At 41.4% G+C, this 27,252-nt stretch overlaps 1 protein-coding gene across 2 annotated transcripts; it reads left to right on the plus strand.

Moving 5' to 3' along the window:
• Positions 1-5,465: 5,465 nt before the first annotated feature.
• sstr2a (somatostatin receptor 2a) lies at positions 5,466-18,280 on the plus strand. Of its 2 annotated transcripts, none has more exons than XM_061707792.1 (4): positions 5,466-5,632; positions 8,429-9,123; positions 10,688-11,013; positions 16,908-18,280. In XM_061707792.1, exons 2-4 carry the CDS (start codon positions 8,736-8,738, stop codon positions 17,337-17,339), a joined length of 1,146 nt encoding a protein of 381 aa, XP_061563776.1. In that variant the 5' UTR covers positions 5,466-5,632; positions 8,429-8,735; the 3' UTR covers positions 17,340-18,280. The 2 variants fall into 2 exon arrangements, with proteins under 2 accessions (XP_061563776.1, XP_061563775.1); XM_061707791.1 differs by lacking the exon at positions 5,466-5,632 and adding an exon at positions 5,917-6,257.
• Positions 18,281-27,252: the final 8,972 nt, after the last annotated feature.

A 27,252-nucleotide genomic window follows, 5' to 3' on the forward strand; every position in this document is an offset into this window, starting at 1 on the left:
TACATATTTGCCAGTAAAACTGAAGGACAAAAGAAAAGGAGTCAAGCTGGGTATTTTATTTATTTCTTTTAAACATAATCTCCTAGTAATGAAATGTGCTTGATGCACTTTGGTCAAAATATAGCAAGATTACGGTACAAGAGAGCCTTTTTCCGTCAGATTTTTACAACTGGAATTTGGTAGTAAATCAGTATTTCAGCTCTGCATCCTTCTTACGGATGTTTGCTTCTTTCATAACTTATGTTTCATCTTTGTTCAACCCACTTCCAGTGTACAGTAAATGGGATCAGTGATGCCACAGTATTCCATAAATCTAAATAGTTTACAGTAACATAGATAGTTGCATTTAGCCATTTAGAGGTGCAAATTGAGATTCATTTGAGCAAGCTTGGGGGTCTGTCACTCATCCTGGTGTGTCCTGGCACTTGCAACAAATGTTGTCAAACACTGCAGCTCTGAACTAGTGAAATTTGAGAGGAGGCCGTCTGTCCTTTTTCCCTCGGTGGTACAAACAGCCAAAGCAATCTTCAGAGCTGTGTGACTTTGACGATGAAGTGTTTTTGTTTTTGTCCAGGCTGCATGATCCAGTTGACATGCAGTACCTTGGCACTTGCCCTTGGCGCCAGTTGCATCATGTTTGTGATATGATGTGCTGCAGCGAAGTTCTGTCACCAAGAGTCAAGGTGGTCACCAGCAGACGCTGTAAATCATGTCACAGGGAAGCCCTGCTTTCCCTGTGGCAGAGTTCTGCACAGGGCATGCTAGATTGATAGGTAGGAGAGTTAATCTGTCAATTTAGCAATCATAGTGGATAGTTTTAACAAAAAAGAAGCTAAATCTTATGGTCAATACTAAGTACCTCCTTCTTCCAAAGGATTTGGATGAGAAAATAAGTTGCAGGTAGGTGCTGATAAAGATACGAGTCCTGCATGACTCTAAAACCCCTGCAAGACCATATCCCGGTAGTTCTCTGCCCTGTGGGACCCAAACTTTGATCATCAGCCCTTAAAAAAAACTAAGCATTAGCAGGCATCTCCATTAAAGGAGCATGAGGCTCCTTTTAAGAAATGAGACTCTCTAGCGCCACCCTTCGCCCCGACGGCCGTCGGGGGTACTGCAGCCAACAGCGAAGCCGGCACGGGAGAACAGGGAGAACGCACATGCAACGTCATGTGACGTCACATCCGCAGCCCAGCGCGGGAAATTCGGGACCGAATTGCAGCACATTTTGCAGCACAGAGCCTGTTCAAGGCAACGGAGAGATACACTCGAGGGCTCATTCTTTTTGGTTAGGAACGCTTCATCTGACATTATTACTAGAAAACTTAAAACGTATACTAATTAATTTCATAAATCCTGCCTCAATCCTGCCTCATGCTCCTTTAAAAACAGACGATTTTGCTGTTTGCTGGTCCGGAGTATTCAGAGATGTGTTAACATAATGCCAAGAGGGAAAGATACAATCAATGGTCTTGGAAAAGCTTCTTTTTTTTTTTGCTACACACATAAAATGATTTTCAAACAATCTGGAGCTCAGCATCCAATAGTGATTATAAAAAGAAGAAAAAAAATAGTGGAAGGTATTCAAGAGAACTCTCAATATTCTTAAATCCAACCATGTGACTCCATTAGGTCCCATGAACAACATCAGAGATCTCGGTCCAGAAGAGCCCTAGGAACAGCAGAAATACTGTGCAGAACCCTCAAGCTCCCAGGCCTCTGGTAGAGGACCCGAGCTTCAAGAAAGGGAACATGACTATGCAGAAAAAAAAGATAGCCCATGACATAACAGGTAAGACTCGGTAACAAACAGAAAATAAATGTGACGCTTTAAGTAGTAAGTAAGCACTTTTTTTCTGTAATAGTTTGTCAGAGTGGAAACTGCATGACAGAAGTGATAGCTACAATCATCCGACAGTGTCGGCGCTCGAAATGTTCAAAGGTGTTTGACAGAACTTGCGGCTCAAAATTTACCAAAATGATGTTGTGCAGACATGGGAAATGATACTTTTAGTATAAAGCTGTTTGAAGTTGTACGAAGAGGACAGTCAGATTCCCCAATCAGCAAAGTAAGGACTCAAACAGCAGATTGAGAACGTCTGATGTCGGCATTTGATCTTCAGGCCTTATCATGAATGGACTTCAAACTAGGCATCATGTTGACTCAGATTTGTGTAAGAGTTTAAGGCCAAGTAAAGAGTTGTTGACTCATGAATGTTCAAAGCTGCATGTGTTTGTGCTAAGAGGAAAGCACAGAGATGCATTTCAAACGGACAGACACACAAACAAAAGGCACTAAATACAATGAAATGCCAGCTTTTACTTTTGTCAGTCCATTTGAACATTTTCTTTCCTGCAGCGTACTCCAGAGTAAAATCATTTTTTTTTTTCCTGAGTAGTTCTCAGAGGTGTCATGTAAAATAGTATCCAGCACTATAAATGTACTTAGTATATACTTTGTACTCAATTCTATAAAAATGTTTAAATGATTGAAGTTACTTACTGATTTGATGTGTAGCACGAATGTTTCCATCTCCTCTGTTGCATGTCTGAAGCCATCACACGTTCTAACCTAATTTTCTGTTCTGTGATATTAGTCACCCTCATTCCCCCTCAAAATTGAAGCACATTTGTCCCCTACGCCCAGTAATCAGTGCTTTTTGGGCCACTTTAGCAAATCCAGGTGCTAGATGGACCGAGAAGCACTTAACAACATGACAAATTCCAACCGAGGCGGCAACAGAGCAACGATGCCTGTGTTTTTGTCACTGGTGCCTGGTGGCTTTGAAAAAAACATAGATGGATGGCAATAGCTTTAGATGGCTGTGGTAAAAGACTGTCTGTGGTTTGTTTGTACTGACAAAGTCAAATCCAGAGAAACCAGACTAATTCTAAGGTATCAAAACTTCTTGTTCTTCTTGTTGTCTTGGTTTATGGATTAAAATCCCTAAATTAGGCTGTGGAAATGTGCGTGCGTGTGCGTGTGTGTGTGTGTGTGTGTGTGTGTGTGTGTGTGTTCCCCCAAGTACTATTAACCTGATTGGCTAAAATAAAAATGTGAAAGCAGCAAAGCATGAAGTGTCCACCACATTCTGAAAGCTCACACTATTCGCATCAGTAGATTGCTTATGTTCTGTGTGATATCAACAATACAAGCCTCATCTATTGAGGAAGAATTGAAGGTCCTGTGTAAAAAGGCAATAGTTGTGATCTGATGTCTTTTGTATTATTTTTCTCTCATGGCCAAAACATCCAGCTTTAAAGAAACAGCATTCTGAGCAAGCAGGATACCGACTGCTCGTGAAACCACAAACCCTCTAGCAAAGCCTACGATTTTAGTCTAATTTTTAACTTTGAATTAGCTGAAGGTGTCCAAAAAAGATTCACTTTTCAAATGAAGACTCATTTCAGAAATGTTATCCACAATTTAAGGAGCAATGCACAGACATAATGTATGAATGCTGTCCCAGTTATTCATCTGCAATCCCCAAAAAACTAAGAATGAATCCAATTTAACATCAATTTGCCTACATATTTCATTATTTTTGGCTAATACAGCAAATGAGTAATCCAGTTCATTACTTTTAAACTTGTTTAGGAACTTGATCATATTTTAACTACTGATTTTATCAGATTTTTATGTGTAGTTATTTTTAGTTTACATTTAAAATAATGCTTTTTATTTATGTTTTAATGTCTTGAATCACCTTGTTGTTGAATTGTGTTAGAAAAAAACTTGCCTTGCCTTATTCAATGTAGGCACTGTCATGTGCTCTGAAAATAACATTGTGATATTTTTTTTTCCAAGTGTGTTTATTTCATTTTTGCACTGCTTTCAGATGAAATCCTAAATTGTTTCAAATTCAGGAAAGAAATGACCTGATTAGGATTAAAGATTAAAATGCCATGGTTAGGTTTAGGAATTGAAACTACTTGGTTAGTTTGAAGTGTGATTCATGGCTCTACGTAGCAGCTACGCCTGTAGCCGATGTATGGGACCTACAATGTGGGTTCAGTAATAAGCTTCCTTTTGTTTATTTCCTTTCTTTAGCTCATGCATAGCAGCAGAGTAAATGGAGCATAGTTCATGTGAGTTGGGGCTGATAAATGTTGAGGAGCAGTCATGTTTACTTGTATTGAAGCAATATTTCCTTTTACCTGTTTTGAAAGCCACAATGAAAAAGCAATAGCAGGAAATATCCAGAAATAACTACCATGCTGACCAGTCACATTTATTGTGGTCTGCATAGACCTGGTGCATAGTAGCATTTCAGGAGAGGTGCATTGCAGCCGATGGTGGAACTTACGGTGTGGGGTTCCCAGAGATACAGAATTGGTTCAACACAGAAGCATAAACTAGAGTTTTAGAGATTTAAAAACTTGATTAGGTTTAGGGATTAAGACTACTTAGTTACATTTGGAGATTAAAACTGTTTGATTGTTTAGGAATTTTATGTTAAATTTAGGAATTTATCTGGCAAGGGTTAGGGATTAAACTCTATGGTTTGTAAAACGTATGATTTAGGCAGCCCCATTTTAATAACATTTAGAAAAAAAAAATCTTAATTTTACATTTTTTTTAATCTTTCCTTTGAAAAAACATCTCACCATTCCACAAAAACAGTGTAGCCCTCAACAAGCTCTGGGACTCATTGCTTTGGCAAACAAGCAAGTTGGTCTGACAGACATGGCAACGATCCATCCATCCATCCATCCATCCATCCATCCATCCATCCATCCATCCATCCATCCATCCATCCTTGATACTTGCTGTTTTTATTCTGGGTTGGTGGTCTGCTTTTGCCTATCCCACCTGTCCTCCCATGAATGAGAGGGCACTCTTTGGAGAGAGTACCAGTTCATTGTTTGAATTTTGTTGGCAAAATATATTGGTTTTATTATCGTCTTAAAACACCTTTAGTGATCTATCACATAGATAATAACCATTTCCCCCCTGTCTTTAGCCATCTATGTGCTCCTGCCGTCAGTCTTCGATAAACTGTGGCCTCGAGGTTCATTTGATATTTAATAAATTCAAATGCGAGTGGTACAACCTTTTCTAAATGCTGGCACAGAACATCTTGAACTCTCCATTCGATGATATCCTATCATTTGAACCACTCTCGCAAATGAAAAGGAAGTGAAAGGTTCGCCTCATAATACTGTATTTATTTGCCACTTTTTTCAATCTCTCCTCCCTGAATCCCCTCAGTCCCCCCAGATTTTGGACATAAATAAGACTATCAATCTTTGATATGACAACAGCTGGTGGTAATAATAGCTGCACTTCAGTGTTGCTATGCTGAGATAAGTGCAGGACATTTTCCCACAGAGATCTCCACTGGGAGATGTCATGGAAGACACCCACCATCTGCACTTGGCCAAAACCTTTGCCTTTATATAAAAGGCGGAAGAGGGGCTTGACTTCATCCTTCAGATGTGAGTGTCACCAGTGCCGGCTGACAAGGCCATGCACTGCTGTGTTCTGCACGTGCAGGGCCTGAATGGAGAGACTCCCCGGGTCCAACATCATCCCTCGGGGCATCCAGAGATGCTTTTATTCTTTTGCCTTTTTTGCATGGAGTCTGCTTTTGCAACAATCAAAAGGAGGGCGATATTTTGGCCACTGAAGGTACACCTATAGATTCATATTTATAGTTATAAAATATTGATGTTTGCAGATGAGAAAAAAAATGTAATGGAGGGACCCAAAGAGAAGGTAAGGAGGCAAACTCATGACTCAAACAGCAGACTGCCGCACACCGACGCACAAACGCTGACGCGATCAATGTTTATATGAATCTGTCTCTCAGACCACCATCACCCCCCTCCCTTTCCCTCTCTCCCTCTCTCCCTCTCTCCGTCTCTCCGCGCAGCCGTGCGTCCTGCTGGCTGTGCTTGACAAGTCGAGGAGGATCCGGTGCCAAGTCTTTCTGGTTGGAAACGGCGCACGCCGAGCGCACGGCCGCGTTCAAACCCCCCTCCACGTCCCCGGCTTTAACCGCGACGGTTGTAGTGAACGAAGCCTGGGGGTATTTCTCGGGAGATGAAAATGACATGAGAGATGTAGTGTAGAGGGCGGCTCAGATCACCCAGCTGAACGCCGGTGGCTCCGTGCGTAACGCGGCGGCGCGAGCAGGTGGATGGGGAGGCTGGCGGGATGATGGAGCTTCCCAGCGGGTCGCTGCAGATCCAGCCCGCTCCCCCGCTGCAGGACACCCCGGACCCGAGGCAAGGATGAATCTATAGGTGCAAATGTAAGTGTTGGAATTAAGAGCAAAAAAAAAAAAAAGAGAACAGAGGATGTTTTGGTAAAGTCAGTTGCACTCTCGGCTGGCATTCCTGTCAGGACTTTGGTTGGCTTGTGAGGTATATAGTTATTTACTGTTTCTGATACAAAAGGAGGGCAGATGTGTTCTGGAAGAAAAGACTCAATTTGCACCTGTTTTGTTTAAATTTAAAAAAAAGAAAGATATTTGTATTTGTTTAACTAAATGGACAGCTTTGGAAATCGAACTTATCCTCTCTGTATGACATTACCTTTTAATTAAAGAAAGGTCAGAGGTGTGATTGTTCATGGCAACTATTGTATACGTCAATCTGGAGGTTAACTGTGAGGCTGGAAGGAGCTGAGCGACCGCTGCTTTCCTCGCATCCCCTCACTTCATCATTTATGAGTTGAGATGGAGCTCTCCTTCAGTTGTTTGTGACATATATTCATTTGGGAAAAAGCCCATTAAACCTTCCATTTGCACGAGTTTTAACAGAGGAGTACCTAATGCTCTTTCACCTCAAACATACGATCATCCTTCTCTATAATGAGACTAACAGATGTTGCCAAATCAAGACAAAATTGGCACACCAATTAGCCTCCTCCTGCCAGCAGAAAACATGAATCCTTCTCGTCTGAGTCACTTGCTCATCCTCTCAAACAGCCATTTCCATTATAAGGGCTCATTGGTGTCTCTATGCAAATGTTGGGAGGCAAAACAGAAAAGCTTTTTTTTTCTGGCAATAGCCATTTAATCAATTTCAATTCCGAGTGCTGCTGATTACTTCTCCACTCCCTCTTTCCAGCAGTTAAGCAGGTGTTGGAAGCAAAAAACAACTTGCAGGGAAATCTTAAGCATTTCATCATGTAATATTTCACGTAATTATAATATTCTATCTAGCAGCGGTCTGACAAAAGTGAGGGGTTTGTGTGGTGTGATTTGCGATGAAATATTGATGAATGTTGCTTCTTTTAGGTCATTAGTCTTTAAATGGTTAATACTCTTAACAAGTGACATTTATCGTTATCCAGACAGTCTTAAATTCCTTTGGATGTTTTGCCTCATACACAAAACTGTGTTTGTCATGGCTGTCTGTGTGGAGTTTGCATGTTTTTGCTGTGTACTCTTGCTTCCTCCCAGATTCCAAAAGCATGTGTCTTGGCTTGTCTAGGAAATTGAAATTATTGAATTACAAAAAATGTAAAATTGTGCAAGCAGTTCTGTTTTCTTTGTCATCTTCCGCACGCGGTCCCTTCATTAGCTCCGAGCAGAGCTAATGAAGTTTCTGAGTGCTAGTCTCTTGTCATTCAGGTAAATGTAATCTGTCCGTGTTGAACCAGTCCCCATCCCTGCAGGAGAAGGGCGAGGGATCTCGCTTCAGTGTCAGAGCTGTTTGTCCCCAGAGATCAATTGAATAAACATTTGTCTTGGGTAGCGCGGTGCCCTCATCGTTCTCTTGCTCAGGCGTACCTTTTTGAATGTATGCATCGGTCAGGGAGGCACACACACACACACACACACACACACACACACACACACACACACACACACACACACACACACACACACACACACACACACACACACACACACACACACACACACACACACACACACACACACACACACACACACACACACACTTACACACACACACACACATGCAACACACACACAAGGTCCTGGTTATAAAGCAAGGGAAAGACAGAAAACAGTACTGGATCGAGCAGATATTTGTGTGTAAATGTGCAGATAGTTGATGATAACTACAAGTTTTGTCGATGTGTTTGTCTCTTACAACTATGTTAACCTTAACTATGCAAACGCCTAATCTCAACATGTGTGGAATGATGCGGAATAATGTCTTGGCTTGATAATAAACCCTAACGCGTCACTCATGTGGGTTTACCCTTTGCCTCTGATTTTTCTTCCCACGCCTGGGAGGAAAAATCCAACATATAATGGCAATACGTGGAGCACCTCTCTGGTGACACATTTTTAAAAGTTATTCTGATTTAAGGTGTGAAAGCAGTTGTATAAAGTCACCTTGCATCTGTTGCCATGGATATTGAAGGACTATTATTACTCATCAAATGAAATATTTTTTGATCTTCAGCCAAACTTAAGGTTGTTTTCTGTTGTTTTTCTCGCTGTAGATCGATCTTGTCTTTTTCTTGTCTTTCTCCACCTGGATTGTCAAAACCGTGGCTCCTCATTCATGAAAGTCCTTGGTCAGTCGGGTCCCCAGAGCCCCAGTTCCGTAGACTTCAAATTCTCACATTTCCAGCAGCTTTGCTATTATCTTTTATCCCACAATAAGCCCCTGGAAATCAGTGATTTGAAACACATAGCTCAGATCGGTTAATGTCAATCTTCCCCTTATACTTTTATGATTGCACCCTCACTTCTTCGTCTCATCACCTGTAGACACTTTTTGATTGATAATAATCCCCCTCAAAAACCATGGCCTTGGATCTGTGGCCCTTCCTCCCACCTTTACCCAACACCTCCATCCCCGAGCCCCTGCTGTACGACTCCTACATCCCTGGGAATGACTCGGACCTAGACCTGAACATCACAGAGAGCAGGGAGCCTCACCAGGACTCCACCAGCTCAATGGTCATCACCTTCATCTACTTCATGGTGTGCGCTGTGGGATTATGTGGCAACACCCTGGTCATCTACGTTATCCTGCGCTATGCCAAGATGAAGACGGTGACCAACATCTACATCCTGAACCTGGCAGTGGCGGATGTCTTGTGCATGATGAGTCTGCCATTCATCGCCATGCAGCTGGCGCTGGTCCACTGGCCCTTTGGAGAGGCTCTGTGCAGGATGATCTTGACTGTAGGTGAGTGTAATCGTTTATCAGAGAAATCAGAAGCCATTGTACTAGACGAAGGAGCATTATTAACTTCTTCAAGAGAAAAATATCCATAAACCATTATCCATAATGGCTGCAATAAAAAAAACACTGAAAGAACATGTCTTTGCACAGCACAGACTCTAGAGATTTGAAATATTAGCTCTCCATGAGTCAATTTCCATTGTTCATTTGACTCTCGGCCCCCAGATGTTCCATTGTGTTAATTCATTCGATTTAATTCTCCTTTGAGCTTTGACCTGCTCTATTATATCAATGCCATCTCAAAGAGTAAGACTTTGCCCCTTTTGCTTTGATTGTGTCTAGAAAAATCTTAGCACCACCTATATTTTATCTCAGAGTGGATGGAAAGCATACATGCATAGATTTACATTTCATTTTGCAGATTTTCTGAATATTCCTTTGAACTTGGCTAAATGTTTGAATGGAAACCCGGTTGTTGACGTCATATTTGTAATTGGTTTCTAGAAAAGGCAAAAAGGCAAAGTTTCACTCTGGTGACTGGACTGCAGATATGTAGATATAAGCTGGAGCTAAAAGAGTTCTCCATCGAAATTTGGGACCATTTGTTTCGATGGACTTCCAGGGCAATCGCCTAAATTAACCTGGACACTGAAGACATGGAGAAAAGATATTCCAGCTCATTTGTCCAATATTTTAATCACAAAACATAGTGTAACTTGGTTGTTTTTGCAAACAAGAATATTATGTGCTCCACATGAGATCCTGATGCCAGTTTTATGTGAATTTAAGTCAATATGTTCCGATCTTGGATCAATCCTTAATAGACAGGTGGAACATTGGTACCTTTCTTGTTATCCCAGACTAATGGCGCTTTTGCACTAGTACCTCATCAGCTCGGCGCGGCTCCACCCGTTTTGTCCCCGTTTGTTTTTCCACAGCCAGGTGAGAAGTGGGCAGGTTGGGGTGAAGCTGCTGTGATGTACTCGATTGCGCAACCGCTTTGTTCGTGTCGGCGCTGATGAGAAATCAGATGGAGCCGCGAGCGGCTGAGAGTAAAACAGAGCGCCTGTGGATCTGATCGTTCCTTATCGCCCATCTACATCCCTTTTTTAATTCTCTCCTCAGCCACCAGGTTTATGAACATCTGCACCTCAGAGTTGGATCACCAAACAGTCGTTTTGCGCTTTATAATAAAATTGCCGCGAGCAGCGAGTCGCTCTCGCGCTGACTCCCGCGCTGACTCCCGCTTCCTGATTCAAACGTTTGACGGCCCCGCCCCCCCGACCAATCAGTGGCGCGGAGGATGGTGATGTCAGAAATAGTCCCGGCTCAGCCCGGTTAGAACCTCGGCAGAATGGTTACAGAAAAAGTATCTGCTTGGAGCGGCTCCACCCGCCTCATCCCCTAGTGCAAAAGCGCAAGACGGGGCCCTGGCGGGTAGAAGCGAGCTGAGCAGATACTAGTGCAAAAGCGCCATAAGGAAATGAAGGGTGTTTACTGACAATGTGACACCTAATCTTGACTTAACATCTTCCTCTCTTCACTCCTCTCCTCGTTCCCCTTCCAGACTCTCTCAATCAGTTCACGAGCATCTTCTCTCTCATGGTGATGAGCATCGATCGATACCTGGCTGTCGTGCACCCTATTAGGTCAACAAAATGGCGAAAGCCCCGCTTCGCCAAGCTGATTAACCTCACGGTGTGGATTGTGTCACTGCTCGTCAACCTACCCACTATGATCTTCAGCAGTCTGGATAAGGTGCCGGTGTGTGGGATCGTGTGGCCCGAACCGCAGGAAGTCTACTACACAGCTTTCATATTCTACACCTTCTTCATTGGGTTCTTCTTGCCACTGGCAGTGATCTGCATGTGCTACCTGCTCATTATAGTGAAGGTGAGAGCTGCTTTATTCAATGCACATTTTCTGTGGTGCCTTTGTTTTTGTCTCTTTCAAGTTTTTGGCCGTTTGCTTAGATCAAAGACTTTCATTTTCTGCATTAATTTGCAATAAAAGGTCATCTGATTTTCATCTAAATCATGAAACTAGATAAACACGATATTTCTTAGAAAATGAACCAATTAAACATTCACAATGCCGGAGGAAAACGTAAGTGAGCGCATGAAGCAATTACTTTAACAAAAGCTAACTGAAGCCACTTATTTGTACAGCTGGAGTTCAGTGAATAAAGAGTTTGGGGTGTGTTTTTACAGCTACTTGATTGATTAAAGAAAAATATTCAAAGTTTAAAGGGGACCTATTATGGCATCTAATACCTATTTTAAACAGGCCTTGAATGTCTTAAAAACAAGCTTTTGATTGTTTTTGCTAAATAAATTAGAAATTCTGCCTCTGAGCCATGTGTTTATCTTCCCATTCTCTAACCTCATTATCTATGTGGGATTCTGAGTGGGCGGGGCTATGATAATGAGGCTCTGTGCTGATTGGCTGCCTGAATGACGCGATACACTGATACGAAAAAATGGCGGAAGCTCCGGCTGGCGGAGTTAGTTGTGGGCGTGGTTTCACGCATAGGAGACCAACCTATGTAAATCGGATTTTCGTTACGTAACGACGGGAGCAGAATCTGAACGGCTCGTAGAAGCCACATCACACTGGACGGCTCATCCGGGCGGCTGCACAGACACTGCAGAATTTGGTTGCTTTCCTCCTTCTCTGAGTTGGCAGGCTGAGGAGAGACCACTTTATATATGTTAAAGAAATAAAAAACGTGTTTTTCATAATAGGTCCCCTTTAATGTTCATAAGAAGCATCTGCTGATGAACCATAACTCGCAAAAATGAGATCTCTGAATCATACGAATCTGGAAAAGGTTGGGAAGGGATACAAAGTAAAGTCTAAATGTTTAGGCATCCATCACGCCACACTAGGTGTAGAAATTGAGAAAGTTCAGTAATATAAAGAAACACATATACAACGGATGCTAATTGCTTTTTTTTATTTTTTTAACAACCATACACTGCGGTCGTAGCAACTGAGATTAAGGGTGCTTTCAGACCTGTGGCCCGTTTGTTTTGTTCCGATTCAGGGGCTAAATTGATAGTTGTTTCTTCTTTCGTTTGTGGCGTTTGTGTTCACAACCGTCGTAGCGGTTCAAAGCTGTTAACAAATGCCATGCACGAACCAACTGTTCTCTCATTGGTCAGAAAGGAGTTTCCTCTTCCGTGCCCCGGGAAAAACAACAATGGTTATAAAGCCCCTTTCACAGAGAGGGTGGAAAGCACACACCCCCGTAAAGGCTCCTGAAAGCCACATTACAGGGCTGTTCCTGGTAATGGAAGCAAAAAATCTACCTGGGAGATGCCGCTAGTGGAAATGTGCCTTTTTATTCAGGGTAAAATGAATTACCAAGTTCACCAAAGTATCCTGCAGGATGAGGTCAGTAGAAAGTTGCAGCAGTACAAAGGAAGCAATTTGGGAGTCAGAATCTAGACCTCAAGAGAGCCGTTCAGACCAGACATCCAACAGCTGTGTCTGGTGGGGAGCAGTTATGTAAAGAACAGTCAAAGATCCCTCCTGATCCAAAGTGACTCAAAGAACCTGCTTTAGGTCGGTACTGCCCGAGAAGGTTCTAGATACACTGTGAAAACAACCCCTCTTCATATAAGCCTAAAATTTCTAAAACTAGTTAAATAGTCTCATATTAAGCAAAAATATCTGCCGTTGGGTAGGCAAAAAAATTTGGACCAGAATTTTTCGAACTGCCAAATAGTCTAGCTAATTTTCTTGAAACAAGAACATTTTGCTGTGTAGGTCTGCACAATATCAAAAAAAAAGAAAAAAAACATCTGATTTGGGGTGTCAGAGTTGAAAATGGTGCGATGGGGCTATGATTTGTGATAAATAAATCAATACTGAAAAAATTAAAACAAAAAAACTGCTCTCTGAAATAACGACTAGACTATCTGTGTTAACTACAATCTAAATTGGCATCTTGGCTATGAGAAGTTCTGTCTGATTGTTCAGATATATAACTGACATTTAGAGTGTGAATGCATGGCTTTTGGAAAATAATAATATTGCGATATTTTTGCGGTTTTGCAATACTGATATTATACATGCTGATATTGCAATGATGAAAAATTGTCAATATAATGTGCAGCCTTAAAGCTCCGACAACTGACCACTGTTACTTTGAGGGTTCATTCACCTTTTCTTCCAGTGCTGGGTATAGTATGTTCAACAAAGACACTAGAAAGGTATAATTATTTGCGAGTGATCTTGTCTGTTATTGTAGCTTAGATGAGAATCAGATCACATTTTGTGCTCAGCTGTGCTGGTTACGCATGAAAGATAGACAACTACTTTACAGACTTGCATACAAAATGAAACCAGCCATCCTGGGAATACCTTAGGGACCATTTTTAATTTCACAGACTATTCAAATAATCTTGTAAAAGCTTTCTTTGAAAATGGAATAGAACCGATAAAAAACAGATTTACAGCACTAAAAACACATTTTTCTCTGACAGCCAGACATTGACTTCTAAAATTAATGCACCCATTTGAAATTATTTAAGATTTTTTTTCTTCCCATTTTCCTTCCAGCAGTGTTCTTAGTTCTCCCAGTTGTTGCTGGAAGCAAAATTCAATTATTAACTTATCTACCGACTTTCAGTCCGTCTGCCCATTAAAAATGAAACTGCAGCCAGCAGCACTGTAAACGCACGTCTAAAGATGGCAAATTAGTATGTTGTATCTAGTTTGTTGAAGTCACTCTAACAAAGTCCAAAAAGGACTTTTAGGGCATAAATAATTTCTGTAGAACTATAACTTTGATCAGCCAAACCTGTTTGCAACAAGGTTTGGTAGTCTGCTGGTTATATTCTCAATTAATTTACGGCAATTCTGGTTTGTGAATAAAATAGTTTCCGAGCTAAAACTAAATCTGATAAATGTAGTGAAGTAAAATGTGAAATATCTTCCTCTGAAAAGTGGTGGACTTGAAGTCACCACTGGGAAAGAATCAATTAAGCACACTAATCTTGAATGAATTAGAATATTTTAACTTCGGTGTAAACAGTTACATCATAGGTTTGTTGAGTTCATCATCTATCTGCACATACGAACCCAGCTGCTCCCAAGCATCTCTGGTTCAGAGAGTGTTTTTCAGACGTAATGACGGGTAGGAGTTTATCACTCTAAAAGACGCATTTAGATTACCAATGATATTTCTCGATGCAATATATCATACATTCATTCAAAAAGTCTAAAAGATGTCTAACACAATGCTGAACCAATACTGTGATTCAGACCCTCAGACAGCAGGGCACTAAAAAAAAGTTAAAAATGGTATAGAGGTAGTCATTGAGGGAGCTCCAGGACAGTTGTGAACGCAGATTGTGGTTGTGTCCATGACTACCATCAAGTTTCATGCATTAAAATACAGAGACAGAAAGAAATGTCCCAAACCATCCAGAAATCCTGTCATCGTCTTTTTCAAGTGAGTTGAAGTGAAGTGAAAAACTGTCCCCCAGCCTTACAATTGATGTAAGACTATTAAATTGAATTAGATATTTGCATTCTGGGACAACATGTGCTGTCTGTCAGCTCCTTTTTTACGGTTGTGTCTATTACATTAGGCAAAGCCCCTTGGCCAAACTCCAGAGTTGGGCTTTTTGGTATTAAACTTTTAAAGGAGATGAATTATACCCTGTTCTAACAAGCTGTCATCATTACTTGATGTGTTAATAAAACAGTCAAAATATAACCGAGAGGCAAAACAACAGCTCCCCTTTCAACTAGGTCTTTACGGCTGTGTTAAAAGCAACTGGTTTTAAGGGGTGGAGTCAGTCACTCGACTTTAGTCCGCTCCCTTCTTCCAGAGCTGGGTAGTAACGAGTTACATTTACTCCATTACATTTACTTGAGTAAGTTTTTGGAAATTTTGTACTCTTAGGAGTAGTTTTGAATCACTATACTTTTTACTTTTACTTGAGTAGATTTGTGAAGAAGAAACTGTTACTCTTACTCCGCTACATTAGGCTATGCTGAACTGTTACTTTTCTTTTATCCCTTTTATCCACGTACGCGTCAATCTCATGACTTCACTGAATGATTCTTTGGGAAAAATGTTTGTTTTTGCATGTTTTGTCACATTTACACAGACTCAAACACACAGAGAGTTTATACGAGTTCATGTTTGTTCTAGTTCTGCCTGGTTAAAAAAGAAAAGTACAAAGGCTGGAAATTTTGTGCTACTTGTGCTTAATTTATTTTTTTATTCTGTTATTTTATTATTTATTAAAGTACTTGAATTTACTTCAAGCTTATTTTAATTTAAGCTATTTTTTATTTTTTATTAATTTTAATACATTTTATTATTTTATTGATTTAATTTGCCTGAAGATTATTATTTTGTACTTGTACTTGTACCAAGTACTTTTTTACTTTTACTCAAGTAATTATTTGGATGACTACTTTTTACTTCTACTTGAGTCATATTATTCTGAAGTAACAGTACTTTTACTTGAGTACAATTTTTGGCTACTCTACCCAGCTCTGCCTTCTTCTGATGAGTGTTCCCATTTGGAGATCTGTCATCCAGCTTTGTGCTACCCAATTGCGAGGTACAGGAAATCCAGCTCAATGCAAAACTGGCTACGGATAAAAATGGTAAAGGTTGGACTGTTTTGTTCTGATCTGGGTCTGTGATGTCACAGCACCCTATAAACCTGTACATCAATATGCAGGTGTGCACACAAGCCGGTACTCGAGGGCTAGTCTACTGCATGTTTTTGATGTTTCCCTGTCTTCAACACACCTGATTCTAATCACTGGTCGTCCTCAACATGTCATCAAGGTTTACACAACTCTGTTGGTGACACAGCCTTGTCTATCAGGGTTGTGTTGAGGCAGGGAAACATCTAAAACGTGCAGTAGACTGGCCCTCGAGTCCCGGCTTGTGTGCACCCCTGACTATATGATATATTTTCCAACTAAAGGCCTATTTATGTACAACGTTTGAGACAAATACAGACACGGACGGAGCTGTCTCTTCTGATCTTCATTGCACAAGTCTTTTTAGGCACGTCGCCTCAATGCTGAAAATTACGGATAATAATGAGCAAAACTGCTGGAAGCCAGTATTTACAATAATAGAGTAGAGTTAACTGTTGAACAAATACGAGTAAACCAAAAAAAGAAGAAAAATGAAGCCATTCAGCCTCACTCACAGGTGCGCTCTGCAATCCTCTCCACCTGATGAGGTGGACTACACTGTGAAGTAGACTGTCAAGCAAAGTTAGTGGGTTGTACAATAGAAAGGCATGGAGGATCATCCATTTCTTTCATAGATGAAGTGAGCCAAACATCATAGAAGCAAAAATTATTTTCATACAAACCTAACAAACATTTTTTGATAAAAAAATTAACAGCAAAATCTCCTCTACGGTTGCCGTTTGTTGATATCAGTAATTGTCTCATCACTGCCCCCTGATGGATGTGTTAACAACCATACAAACCCAAACCGTATAAGGGATAGTGACGGAAACAGCGTTTGGAAACGACTGACATACAAACATATGAAAGTGGAGTGCAAATGAGGCCTTACAAACCCCAAAGAGACATGGTTATGTCAGAAGTTTTGATTTAAACGACGCTTCAGACATCCAAACAGGCTCTTGTACACAGTGTCTTCCAAATATTACATTTAATCGTTGGCCAAAATTAAAAAGGCACATGTACAAACTTAGACTGTCATTTTTCAGTGTAAGTAAGATGTTAATATATTCTGAAGGTTTCATGTCTCTTTCCCTTCCCTTTCCCAGGTGAAATCCTCTGGGATGCGCGTGGGTTCCTCAAAGCGCAAACGTTCGGAGCGCAAGGTGACACGGATGGTGTCCATCGTTGTGGCGGTGTTCGTCCTGTGCTGGCTGCCTTTCTACCTTTTCAACGTGACCTCGGTCACCGGCACCATCAAGCCCACCTCCGCCCTGAAGAGCACGTTCGACTTTGTGGTGGTGCTCGGCTACGCCAACAGCTGCGCCAACCCCGTCCTGTACGCCTTCCTGTCGGACAACTTCAAGAAGAGTTTTCAGAACGTACTGTGTCTGAAAAAGGTGGCGGGGCTGGACGAGATGGAGCGCAGTGACAGCAGGGCGGACAGGAGCAGGATGATCAACGAAGCAGCGCTCATCCAGGCCAACCTGGAGACTCAGAACGCCGCCCTGCTCAACGGCGAGCTGCAAACCAGCATCTGATGTCAAAGCAGTGGCCATTACGTCCAGAGATGGTAAATGAAACTGCCTCTTGACCGATGGGTTACGTAGTGCCCTGCTATTGACCTGTGATAAAAGCTTTGAGGGGAAGAGAATGACGCCATTGCTGCTCATTGACACTGACACATGAGCAAAGTCTGAGTGAAAAATAAACAACTTCTGAAGGGGTTTCCAGAGGTCAGGGGAACTGTATTGACTCCAGCTAAAAGCTTGAAGATTGCGTAAACCTTGCTACAAAAAAACAGTATTTTGACTGAAGGAATTTTCAAAATTGCAGTAAAATTTAAAGTTGAACTCAAATGTTCATTATGCTGTTAGTGCCTGCCAGTTTGACTTATCCAAGATCGAAGCAAGACGGAGGATAAGCACCATTTTTGCAGTATTTGATTTTCTTTTCCCTTTTTTCGCTGGCGAAGTTGGCCAATCATTTTAACAGCCCTTCAACAACAAAGATCTGAAACCCCAATAGTGTTGCTGTCAATTTTTTTTTGAATAGACATTTTTAGTTCGGTCATATTATCAAACAAAAAAAGAAGAAAGAACCAGAATAGCAGTGGTCTTATACATGTGTGTTTTTTGGGACTCTCGCTGTTATCTTCAAAGGAGAGGCAGCATTGATCTGTGGACTCTTGAAATCAATCCTGGATTATTGATAAAGGATGGGAAATTATACCTGCAGGCACTCTAACTTTGCTCCTTCAAAATGCAGCAACTCTGTACATAAGACATGAGCTTCTGTCTGTCTCTGTGAAAAAGTATCATACACTCTGTTCACAATGAAATAGTTTCTAAAGGCAATCCCTGCTTTAACATTTGGTATTATTGAGCTTGTGAAACCATCATTTGTACAGTTTATTCTGTCCTGACCTTTCCAGGAGTCACCTGTTCTGCTGCTGGTGTCAAGAGCCCATATCTTCTTCAAAGTGTTTTTCTTTTCTTTCTGACAATGTCCGTGTTCCTCTTTTCGTATCAAAATGTGGCCCACGGATTCACATTTGGTTCGGTCAGCGTGTCCTTGTGAAGATGCCCAGATTTCAAAGAAGGCCATGAAATGTGTCACACTTTCAAACGGGGGACGGAGAGAGATGAGCAGAAGCGTGCAAGGCGTAGGAAACTGAGAGTAATGAATCTTATGGGCTGTAACGACTGAAGACAAAGTTTTCAAACAGGCGAGCTGCTTAAAAATAAGGTAGAGGGGAAAAGCAATGTGTTTGTGAATGATAAAGAGACAAAAAAGTTTTTAGTGACAGTGACTTATAAGCCAATTGCATCGCTTAAGCTAAAACTTTACCATTATATAAGATGGGTCAGCCATTCAGACTAATAAATCACGGGGCTGCACAAGCAGTTGCTTTGTGCGCTCCTGCAGAAGTGGAATTAATCATCCCAGATGGATTTTAAATGAACCCTGGATGCCTTCCAGGGGAGGTGTTTTGGATGTGTCCCACTGGGAGGAATCCCGGGGGCGACCAGGAACTTGGTGGAAACATTTGGCTTGGGAGAACTTCGACGTCTCCTCGGTAGAGCTACAGGTCCGATCTCTCCTCAGACTGTTGGCCTGCCGATCTAGTCCTAGTCCAGATTAGATGCATGTATGGACGGATGGCTAAAATTGAAGTAATAGGAGCTAAGAAGACTCCATGGGCGTTTCTCAATAATGTGTTTGCATTTGTGTTCGTGCGGACTTTTGAAACCAATTGTTCAACGTTCTAGTTCAAAAGTCCACGTCGAGTCAAAACAATTTAAAGTCTCCAGATGTGATCTGGTTCTGTTTGTAATCTCAAGGGTGCATCCAGAGGAGACTCGTGCAGTTTTCAACAAGCACTGGTAATAGTCGAGGAGGAAACCTGTAATCATTAGCAGCAACTTTTTTTTTTTAAAGATATTTTCGTGCAAGAAGGTATTTCTTTAAAGTTCAAACGCGCGGCTGATTTATCTAGACTGAAGCCGTGTCCTTCAGACATTCATTTTAGACATGGATGGCATCAAGCCGTCTGCATGCTGCATATGCAGTGTTATCAGCCCTGTATGTAATTGTTTAAAATGAATTATATATTATTATATATAAACACGTCAGGTGCCATAAAGTCATAAACCAAAGCGATTGGGTAAAATCCAGATGCTCTGTACATGTGGGAGTTGGTCAGGAGACGAGTTACACGACGCAACAGATGGCGGTCTGTCAGTTCACTGACGTAGTAATCAGTCGTGGGATCAACTCCAACCGCTGGCCATCAGCTCAATGTCTCGCCATCACTTTCATCGAGTTTTTATTTTGGCTGGTATTTAAATGAACATCAAATTACCGTACTTAGTCCACGGCTGCCAGCTGGAGGAGGATGTCTTTGGTTCTGCGTAATTTATTCCTATTTTACTATTTCTTATCAAATACTGTCCCCATTGTCACATTTTTAGTACGAGCAATTACAGGCATCATTTCTGCCTGTTTGTTGAGCTTTCAGATACATGGAGTATTGTATTTTTGATTCAAGACAGATTAGAGATGCTTCAACCATTCCCTCTGCGTAGAAATGGGAAGTGAGCATGGTCCATTTTGCGGCGTATGCCCCCATGCAGGTACATCTTAATCAATATGCTTCTGCAGTGTCTGATCAATAGGCCATCGTGAGCAGAGATTTAACGGCTATGTATTGTTTACTGTTGTGCATGTGGGGCTTAAGTGTGAAGGCGTGACTCGCATATCGGACAGCAGTGACTAAGAGAACTAAAACCTGATCTAGTAACTGCTACTCGCAGAGGTTCTTGCCAAATTTTCGGGCGCATCCGCTCTTAACGCTGTCACTTACTCAGGTTGAGGCCTATCTGTATAAAGCCAATACATCAGAATTGATCATCAAGACCTGCAGTATAAAGAGATCTTAACCCAAACCTGAACATTTTGACACCCAACTTGAGTTTTTATTGATGGGTTTGCTGGTTATTCGCCAACAAGAACCATATCAGTGTATTAAGTTAATATATTTCCTAAAATAATGAACAGGGTTTTTAATTCTCTTAAATGTAGAAGGTAATTGATCATATTTTGTATAGAAAACTCCATGTTGCACCATTAAACTTTAATGTCAAAACTACATTTAGAGGGGATTCAAAATCACCCATCTATCCATTATCCATACCTGTTTATTCTTACTTAAGGCCGTGGGGATCAGCTGAAGCCAATCCTCACCTCTGGTTAAAGGTCATACCATGAACAGGAACTACTAGAAACTTCTAGAGCTTATTAAACCATTAATGACGGCTAAACGAGCCCACATTTATACACAGATATCCAGTTCCACTTTAGGTGCCAAGCTTTTTGTTCGCTGCAACTTCTCCAACGGAGCTTGGCAGAGGCACAACGCTTGGTTGCCGTGGAGACATGTCACACTGCTTGAAGTTGTTTGACAAATCGGTCAAGACGATTCTGTGATAAGGTCATTGACCATATGCTGGAGTGTCAGGCTGCCTTTGTCCCTGTGTGTCAGTCACGTCCAGAGTCATCAATCAGTGCCATCTCAAGAAAGACGAGGACGCAGACAGGACTCGCGCCGAGAGGTTGATTGCTGACAGCAATCATGTGAGGCCACACGGGCCACACACACTGAAAAGGTGTGTCCCCGTTAGTCGTGGGCAGCACGGCCTGTAATTTGTCATGACAATCTGCTTTCTCGCTGCTGTTGCTTCTATTTCCAGCCGGGTCAGCGACGCTATGAATCACAGGACTCCCATGCATTCGCAGCGTTGTGCGCAGATATTTGTGGTCTGTATAGGTGCAGGCCTATGTGATTTAGCCTTGTTTCTCAAATTATCACACACTTGTCAGCTCCTTCCGCCTTCGTCTGACGATGGGGGTGACCTAATTCTGCTTTTAGAAGTGTAGTCACCAATGGGATTGTAATACTGCATGTCTGACTCATGATTATTGGGACGGATCCACAAAAATATCCTCGGTCTTGGACCCTTGTTACAGATTCACATTTTTACAGGATGATTTTAAATCATTTCATAGTCCCATCTGTTGCAATTCTGATATTTTCCAAGCCTGGCCAGCCATCCTGATTCTTTTTCTCTTTCATGCAAACACTTCTTTTGGCGTGTGTTTCCTCTGGATTCAGCCTTGATTTCTGGGGTGCAGATCAAAAGATGCAGAAGAAACGGCCCTCTGGACGTCATTAGATATTCAAATGATTGGAGAAGCGACGCATGTGATGTCGGTGTGGCAAAAAACCGGAATAGTATCAGACCAAAGACATCAGAAATGGCATGCAGTGAAGTAGGAACGCTGGTGAATGTTGTCAATTTTGCAGTAAAAATCTGTCGATCCAAAGTGTTATTAGCAATCATCTTGGTTGTTTTAAATACGGGTTCTTGGATGCTCCTAAATAAGCCAACCCATCTCATTCGGACTGTTTCAACATATTCTGTGCTGATAGAACTGGTTTAAAGGAGGGGGTACCCGACCATCTCACTTGAGAGTTTTGCTCCTTTTTCCTTCATTTCCGTGAAGTAAATGGGTGCAGTTGGCGAGGCTTGCATTTGGCCTCATAAAGCCTAAAATGCAAAAACAAGTCTTTCATCATCTATAGTTTAACACTTTTTCTCTTTTTACGGCTTGATAATGTTCATTCCTTCGTTTTCCACGATGAAGCGTTTCAAGCCCTCCCCGTCCCCAAATATTGTACTGAAGAACGCACAAGGCCTCTCGTTGTCACTGGCCATTAGGACATACGAAATGGACACAATGTACATAGTGGAGCTTTTAAATGTTTAATAGATGTTGATTAACATGGTTTGTGCCAAAGCCAGTGCACATGCAGCTCTACGAAGACAGCCGGAGCGGTGAGACGGCGTCTGCATTGGCTGCTTTCTGTGTCATTTTGTGAAAGCAAGCTTGTATCGTTGTCTGAGATTAAGTGGCGTTCTGTGAATAAACATTTGGGTATATTTAACTTTTATAACGTTGGCTTTGCCGGGTAAAAGTCAGTACTAAATGTGAAAAGGGCATTTCTCCGTATTTCTGGCAGGTTCCTGCAGCTGTGGTGTTTCTCAACCCTGGTCCTCTGGACCTGCGATAATGTCCGGCATGTTATAGATGCTGCTTTGCTCAAAGCACTCCCGGCTCAGATGAGTGCAATAATAGACATATACATAGACGCCTCCTCGACCGCTGCTGCCTATTGGGGCTGACGAGCCTTGGGGCCGCCATCTTGGAAAGGGCACCCGCTCCACTCAGTGTCGTCTGTCTGTCTGGCGCAGTTAAGTGTCAGCGTATTTAATCAGTCATAACTCGCAGTCAGAACACAAAACTGATTTTCACTGGGGTTTTTTTCTGCAAACGTCATACATCTAGGCATGATACCGGACACATGATTCGACGTATTTTAATATTCATTACACTTAACAGTAATAGAATATTCTGGCATTTGAGAATATATATGTATAATACGCACACATACATGTAAAAACACGACTATATAATAGAGAAGCAGAAGCAGATTGTGTAAAACTCTACTCTGTGTAACGCTATTTTAATAATATGAAGAAATAATAATAAACATATATATGCACATCCATATATATTTATGTATATCCATAAACATCTCCATATATATAAATCAAAATATATATACAAACACTATGGCATGCCATTCAGGAAATTAATCTTTGAATTGCTAAATGCCCGGAAAGATGACTGTTTTGCAGAGCTTCTTTCTCATGCTCCCTTTCTGCAGGTCAAGAGAAGTGAGTTTAGCAATGTGGTGTAGCCTTATTTTTAGATTTTTTATTTTATTTTTATTTTTATTATTTTTTCATTTTTATTAATTGTTCAGGAATAATGCTCTGGCATCTTCCTTCCTATCAGGCTGTCTTATGCTGTCGTATGGGTAGGATGACCGGTCCAAGATGGCGGCCGATGAGGCATCTATGTATATATGTCTATGAGTGCAATCATTTGCATCAGGTGTGTTTAAGCAAGTATCTAAAACGCGGGGCAGCGTGCCCTGAAGACCAGAACTGAAAAACACTGCACAACCATACAGTGTACAGCTGAGAGGCAGAAGCAGAGGAAAAGAAACCCTCTTCCTTCCTGCACCTGCTCTTTTTTCAAATGTAATTAATTTGCGAAGGGCTATTAACGTGCACTTGTGAGGATGCACCGTTAAGTACAAACTATGTGTATTTGTCGTATCCTCTGCTTGGTCTTGGATGGAGAGGACTGCATATCCCACCTGATTACGTGTTACGAAATGTATTATCTTTATTAGAAAAACGTATGATGTTGGTTTCTTTTTTTTGGGCATTTTTTCAGGCAAAACTACATACTGTAAGCTTATAGTCTTGAAAATCAGCAGCATCTGTATCAATTTCTCATTTGGTATTATTTCAAGATACATTTTAGGGGAACTAGTCAAAATTGCTTGTTTATATTAGTGTACAGCTGTGAATACGTGATTTACTGTGCTGTTACTTATATCTATGTGCCTTCAAACTGAAAACCATGTCAAATCATTTGTGTACAACAAAAATACATTGATACCTGATTTATCCCCTAAAAGCAAACCAACCAAAGGCCTTTGAACTCTACAAATATGTAACCAAAACATTACTAATCCCGTTATACATTACTTCTTTCCCCAGCTTTTGTTTGTGTGATATAATGTCAGAGGCAGGTGTTTATTTGTGACTCCTTATTGTTGCATACTGTACATAATGTGATCAATGATTGTAATGGACACGGCCGATGTCCTTGTCTCTGCAATTAAAATGCAGCCCATGGTCCCGTCGGTGTACTTGTGTCAGGGAGTGTGTCGTGCAACGCAGACTGTGTGTGGATACATGTCATCCCACATGATGACTTCTGCTAATCAAAGAATGAGCCTCACGTTGCAAAACGGCAACACGAGACCCGTCCATGTTCCTCCAGGAATCGAGAAATTCCACGTTTTCTCTTGACCTCTGAAAACATTATTTGGGATGCGCTACGTTACACACTCAGTAAACATCTGCATTCCTCAAGAGGCTGTAAAGGGACTTTTAAACACAAACATACCTGCCGATTAGTTCCAAGAAGAGTTAATGTCTTAATGTCACCTGGATATCCATCCAGGCGAAGGTATTTGTCGTATTTGAGAGGCCATCACAAAGCCCTTACCTCAGTCCTATAGAACAGTGGTTTTCAGTTCTGGTCCTCGTGGGGCCCGTGTCCTGCACGTTTGAGATGTTTCTCTGCTTCAGCACACCGAGATACAAATGACTGTCATGATCAGACTTGTGCAGACCTTGATGACATGCTGATGCCGACCACTCCGGTGCACTGAAGCAGAGAAACATCTAAAAATGTGCAGGCCACCGGCCCCCAAGGAACGGAATTGAAGACCACTGCTATAGAAAACCTGAAGAAGACCCACTAACCTGACTCTTCTGTCGTGAAGATCTGGCCAAAATTCCAGTAATAGCTTGTGAAAGGCTACCGAAAACATCTGAACAGAGCTACACAGTTTAAAGACAATTTTGTGCGTGTATGTATGTGTGTGTATATATATATATATATATATATATATATATATATATATATATATATATATATATACATACATATACACACACACACATACATATATATATATATATATATATATACATACACACATACATATACATACATACATACATACATACATACATACATACATACATACATACATACATACATACATACATACATACATACATAAACTGGCTGACAAGAGTAAAACGAAATCCTCAACAATGAGGGGAAAACAAGTTTATTTACCTTTTTTGTAACTGTATGTGAACCTCAGACTGCAACTACAGATTAGATACAGAAATATCTAATATATCTATATATAATTTTATATATATAATTTTTAGACTCAACAGTTGTGTCTGATAATTATGTCTCCTTTAAAAAACAAAAAACAAAAAAAAAACAAGTCATGTGTATTGGCTGTTATGGTTTGATGTGGATTTATTTTGACATCCTTTTTACTCGTGGATGGAGGTGAAACTCAGTTTAATACTTTCCACACGAGTGACCCGACTTGCAACAATCACTTCTCATCTTCTGCAGCCTGACTTGCCTCCGTGTGATTCTGAGCGCCGGGCCAATCTACACCGCCGAGGATTCAGTACACGAGAAAACGATGTTTTCCCTAATGAACATCAGGCTGAGGGCTGGTGGAAAGTGCCAGTTTGCAGGTTGGAGGATGGAGATGAAAATGCATAAAAAAAAGGTCGTATCTAACTTCTACAAACTAAATGAGTTTTAAAATGATCAGTTTTGAATGTCAGTGTAAAAATGTCATCTCACGCCATCAGTGCTACCCAAAGTTTCATTATTTCGGTTGAGTGCTCCTCCAAAGCTTCCCAACGTTATGATCAAGCCTTTTTATTTATGTAATTTGACCTTTTAGATACACAGATGGAAAAAAAAAAAATCACACCACTCTTGCAATTTCTTTTCAAACTGCTGTTGCATGAAGTGGAGTCGGAGGAAATGAGTGTTCTTAAAAAAAAAAGATTCCCATGAAGTACAGCCCTGCAGAACTGCACAGAAAGACACACAGGAGACCTTCTAAACCTGAACTTTTTGAGCTACAAGTAAAAAAAGCAGAGCTCGACTGTCATAATGTTTCGGCCGTAAACTTTCAGCCTATTACATAACTACCATCCAGCTAACTATAATATCTATACATATGAAAATATGATGGTATTCTGACTCTGTCATGATCATTATGAGAAGCAATCTGCTTGTTACGTGATGTTTCCAACACTCAATCACATCTCAATAAGTCTGAGGACACTGAAAGCAGAGAATGTCAGCGAGATTGTGGACTACAGATGCATGACAGAGCGCCTCATTGCACCTCCCCTGTCCGACTGTGTGTTAACAGCTGGTCAACTAGACCCGCGAAGGTACAATATTCCCACCTCAGGGCCTGTTTTCTCAAAGCACCGTGGTTTCCTCTACTTTGCAGCAAAGTAAAATCCCTAATGTTTCTGGTCTCTTGCTCCCTTATTCAGTCAGTGCTGAATAAACACCTACAAGAAAAATAAAGTTGGAATAAAACCCAACGTTTCAGCGGGTTGAAGCTCTTTCAGGCTGCCAAGCACAGCCACAGTGAGTGATCAAGGTGGAGTGACACAGTTTGTAATACGTCCAGTCCACCAGTCTCCACTTGTCCTTTGGTGTCCACAAAGATGTTCTGGCGAGGCGTCTCTGGACGGGGGACCTGGGGCCTCATTTATAAAAGAGTGCGTAGGATTCATACTAAAAGTGTACGTGCACTCAAAAGCCAAAAATGGCGTGCGCACAAGAAAATCCTGATTTATAAAACCGTGTGCATGCACACTTGCACGCAATGTTCACTTTATAAATCACAGTCCACCTGGAAGGTTGCGCAGGTGAATTCGCCTCATACCCCGCCCTCTACACGCCCACTTTATACCATGAATGGGCAATGTAAACTACTTGATGACTGTATTTGCATATAAATGAGTCAGGATAGTGTCAGGATGAATGAGACGTGTCGAGCCAGGCAACCGTGCCACTAAATTTCACGGAGATCGAGATGTCTTGAGCTCATCTATGCAGTGATTGCTGCTTTACTTGAGCCTTCCTGCATTTGCTTCTGAGGCCGAGGAGCAAAATGTTACTCAGGCGTTACAGGGTGGGACCGAGCTGGCCGTGTGAATGCTGATTGATGCTTGAGGTTCTGTTTTTTCCTGGTTCAGTAATGTTCAAGGTCTACTCCATCATAAACACCCGTAAGGAGGAAGGAGCGGCCGCTGGGAAACATTACTCCAGAGATGCAACAGACAGGATTGTGACTTTTTCACAATGCATTCACTTTGCCGCTTCAATTTCACTAAT

The sequence above is a fragment of the Cololabis saira genome, chromosome 19 (assembly GCF_033807715.1).
Source record: "Cololabis saira isolate AMF1-May2022 chromosome 19, fColSai1.1, whole genome shotgun sequence".
Lineage (NCBI taxonomy): Eukaryota > Metazoa > Chordata > Actinopteri > Beloniformes > Belonidae > Cololabis > Cololabis saira.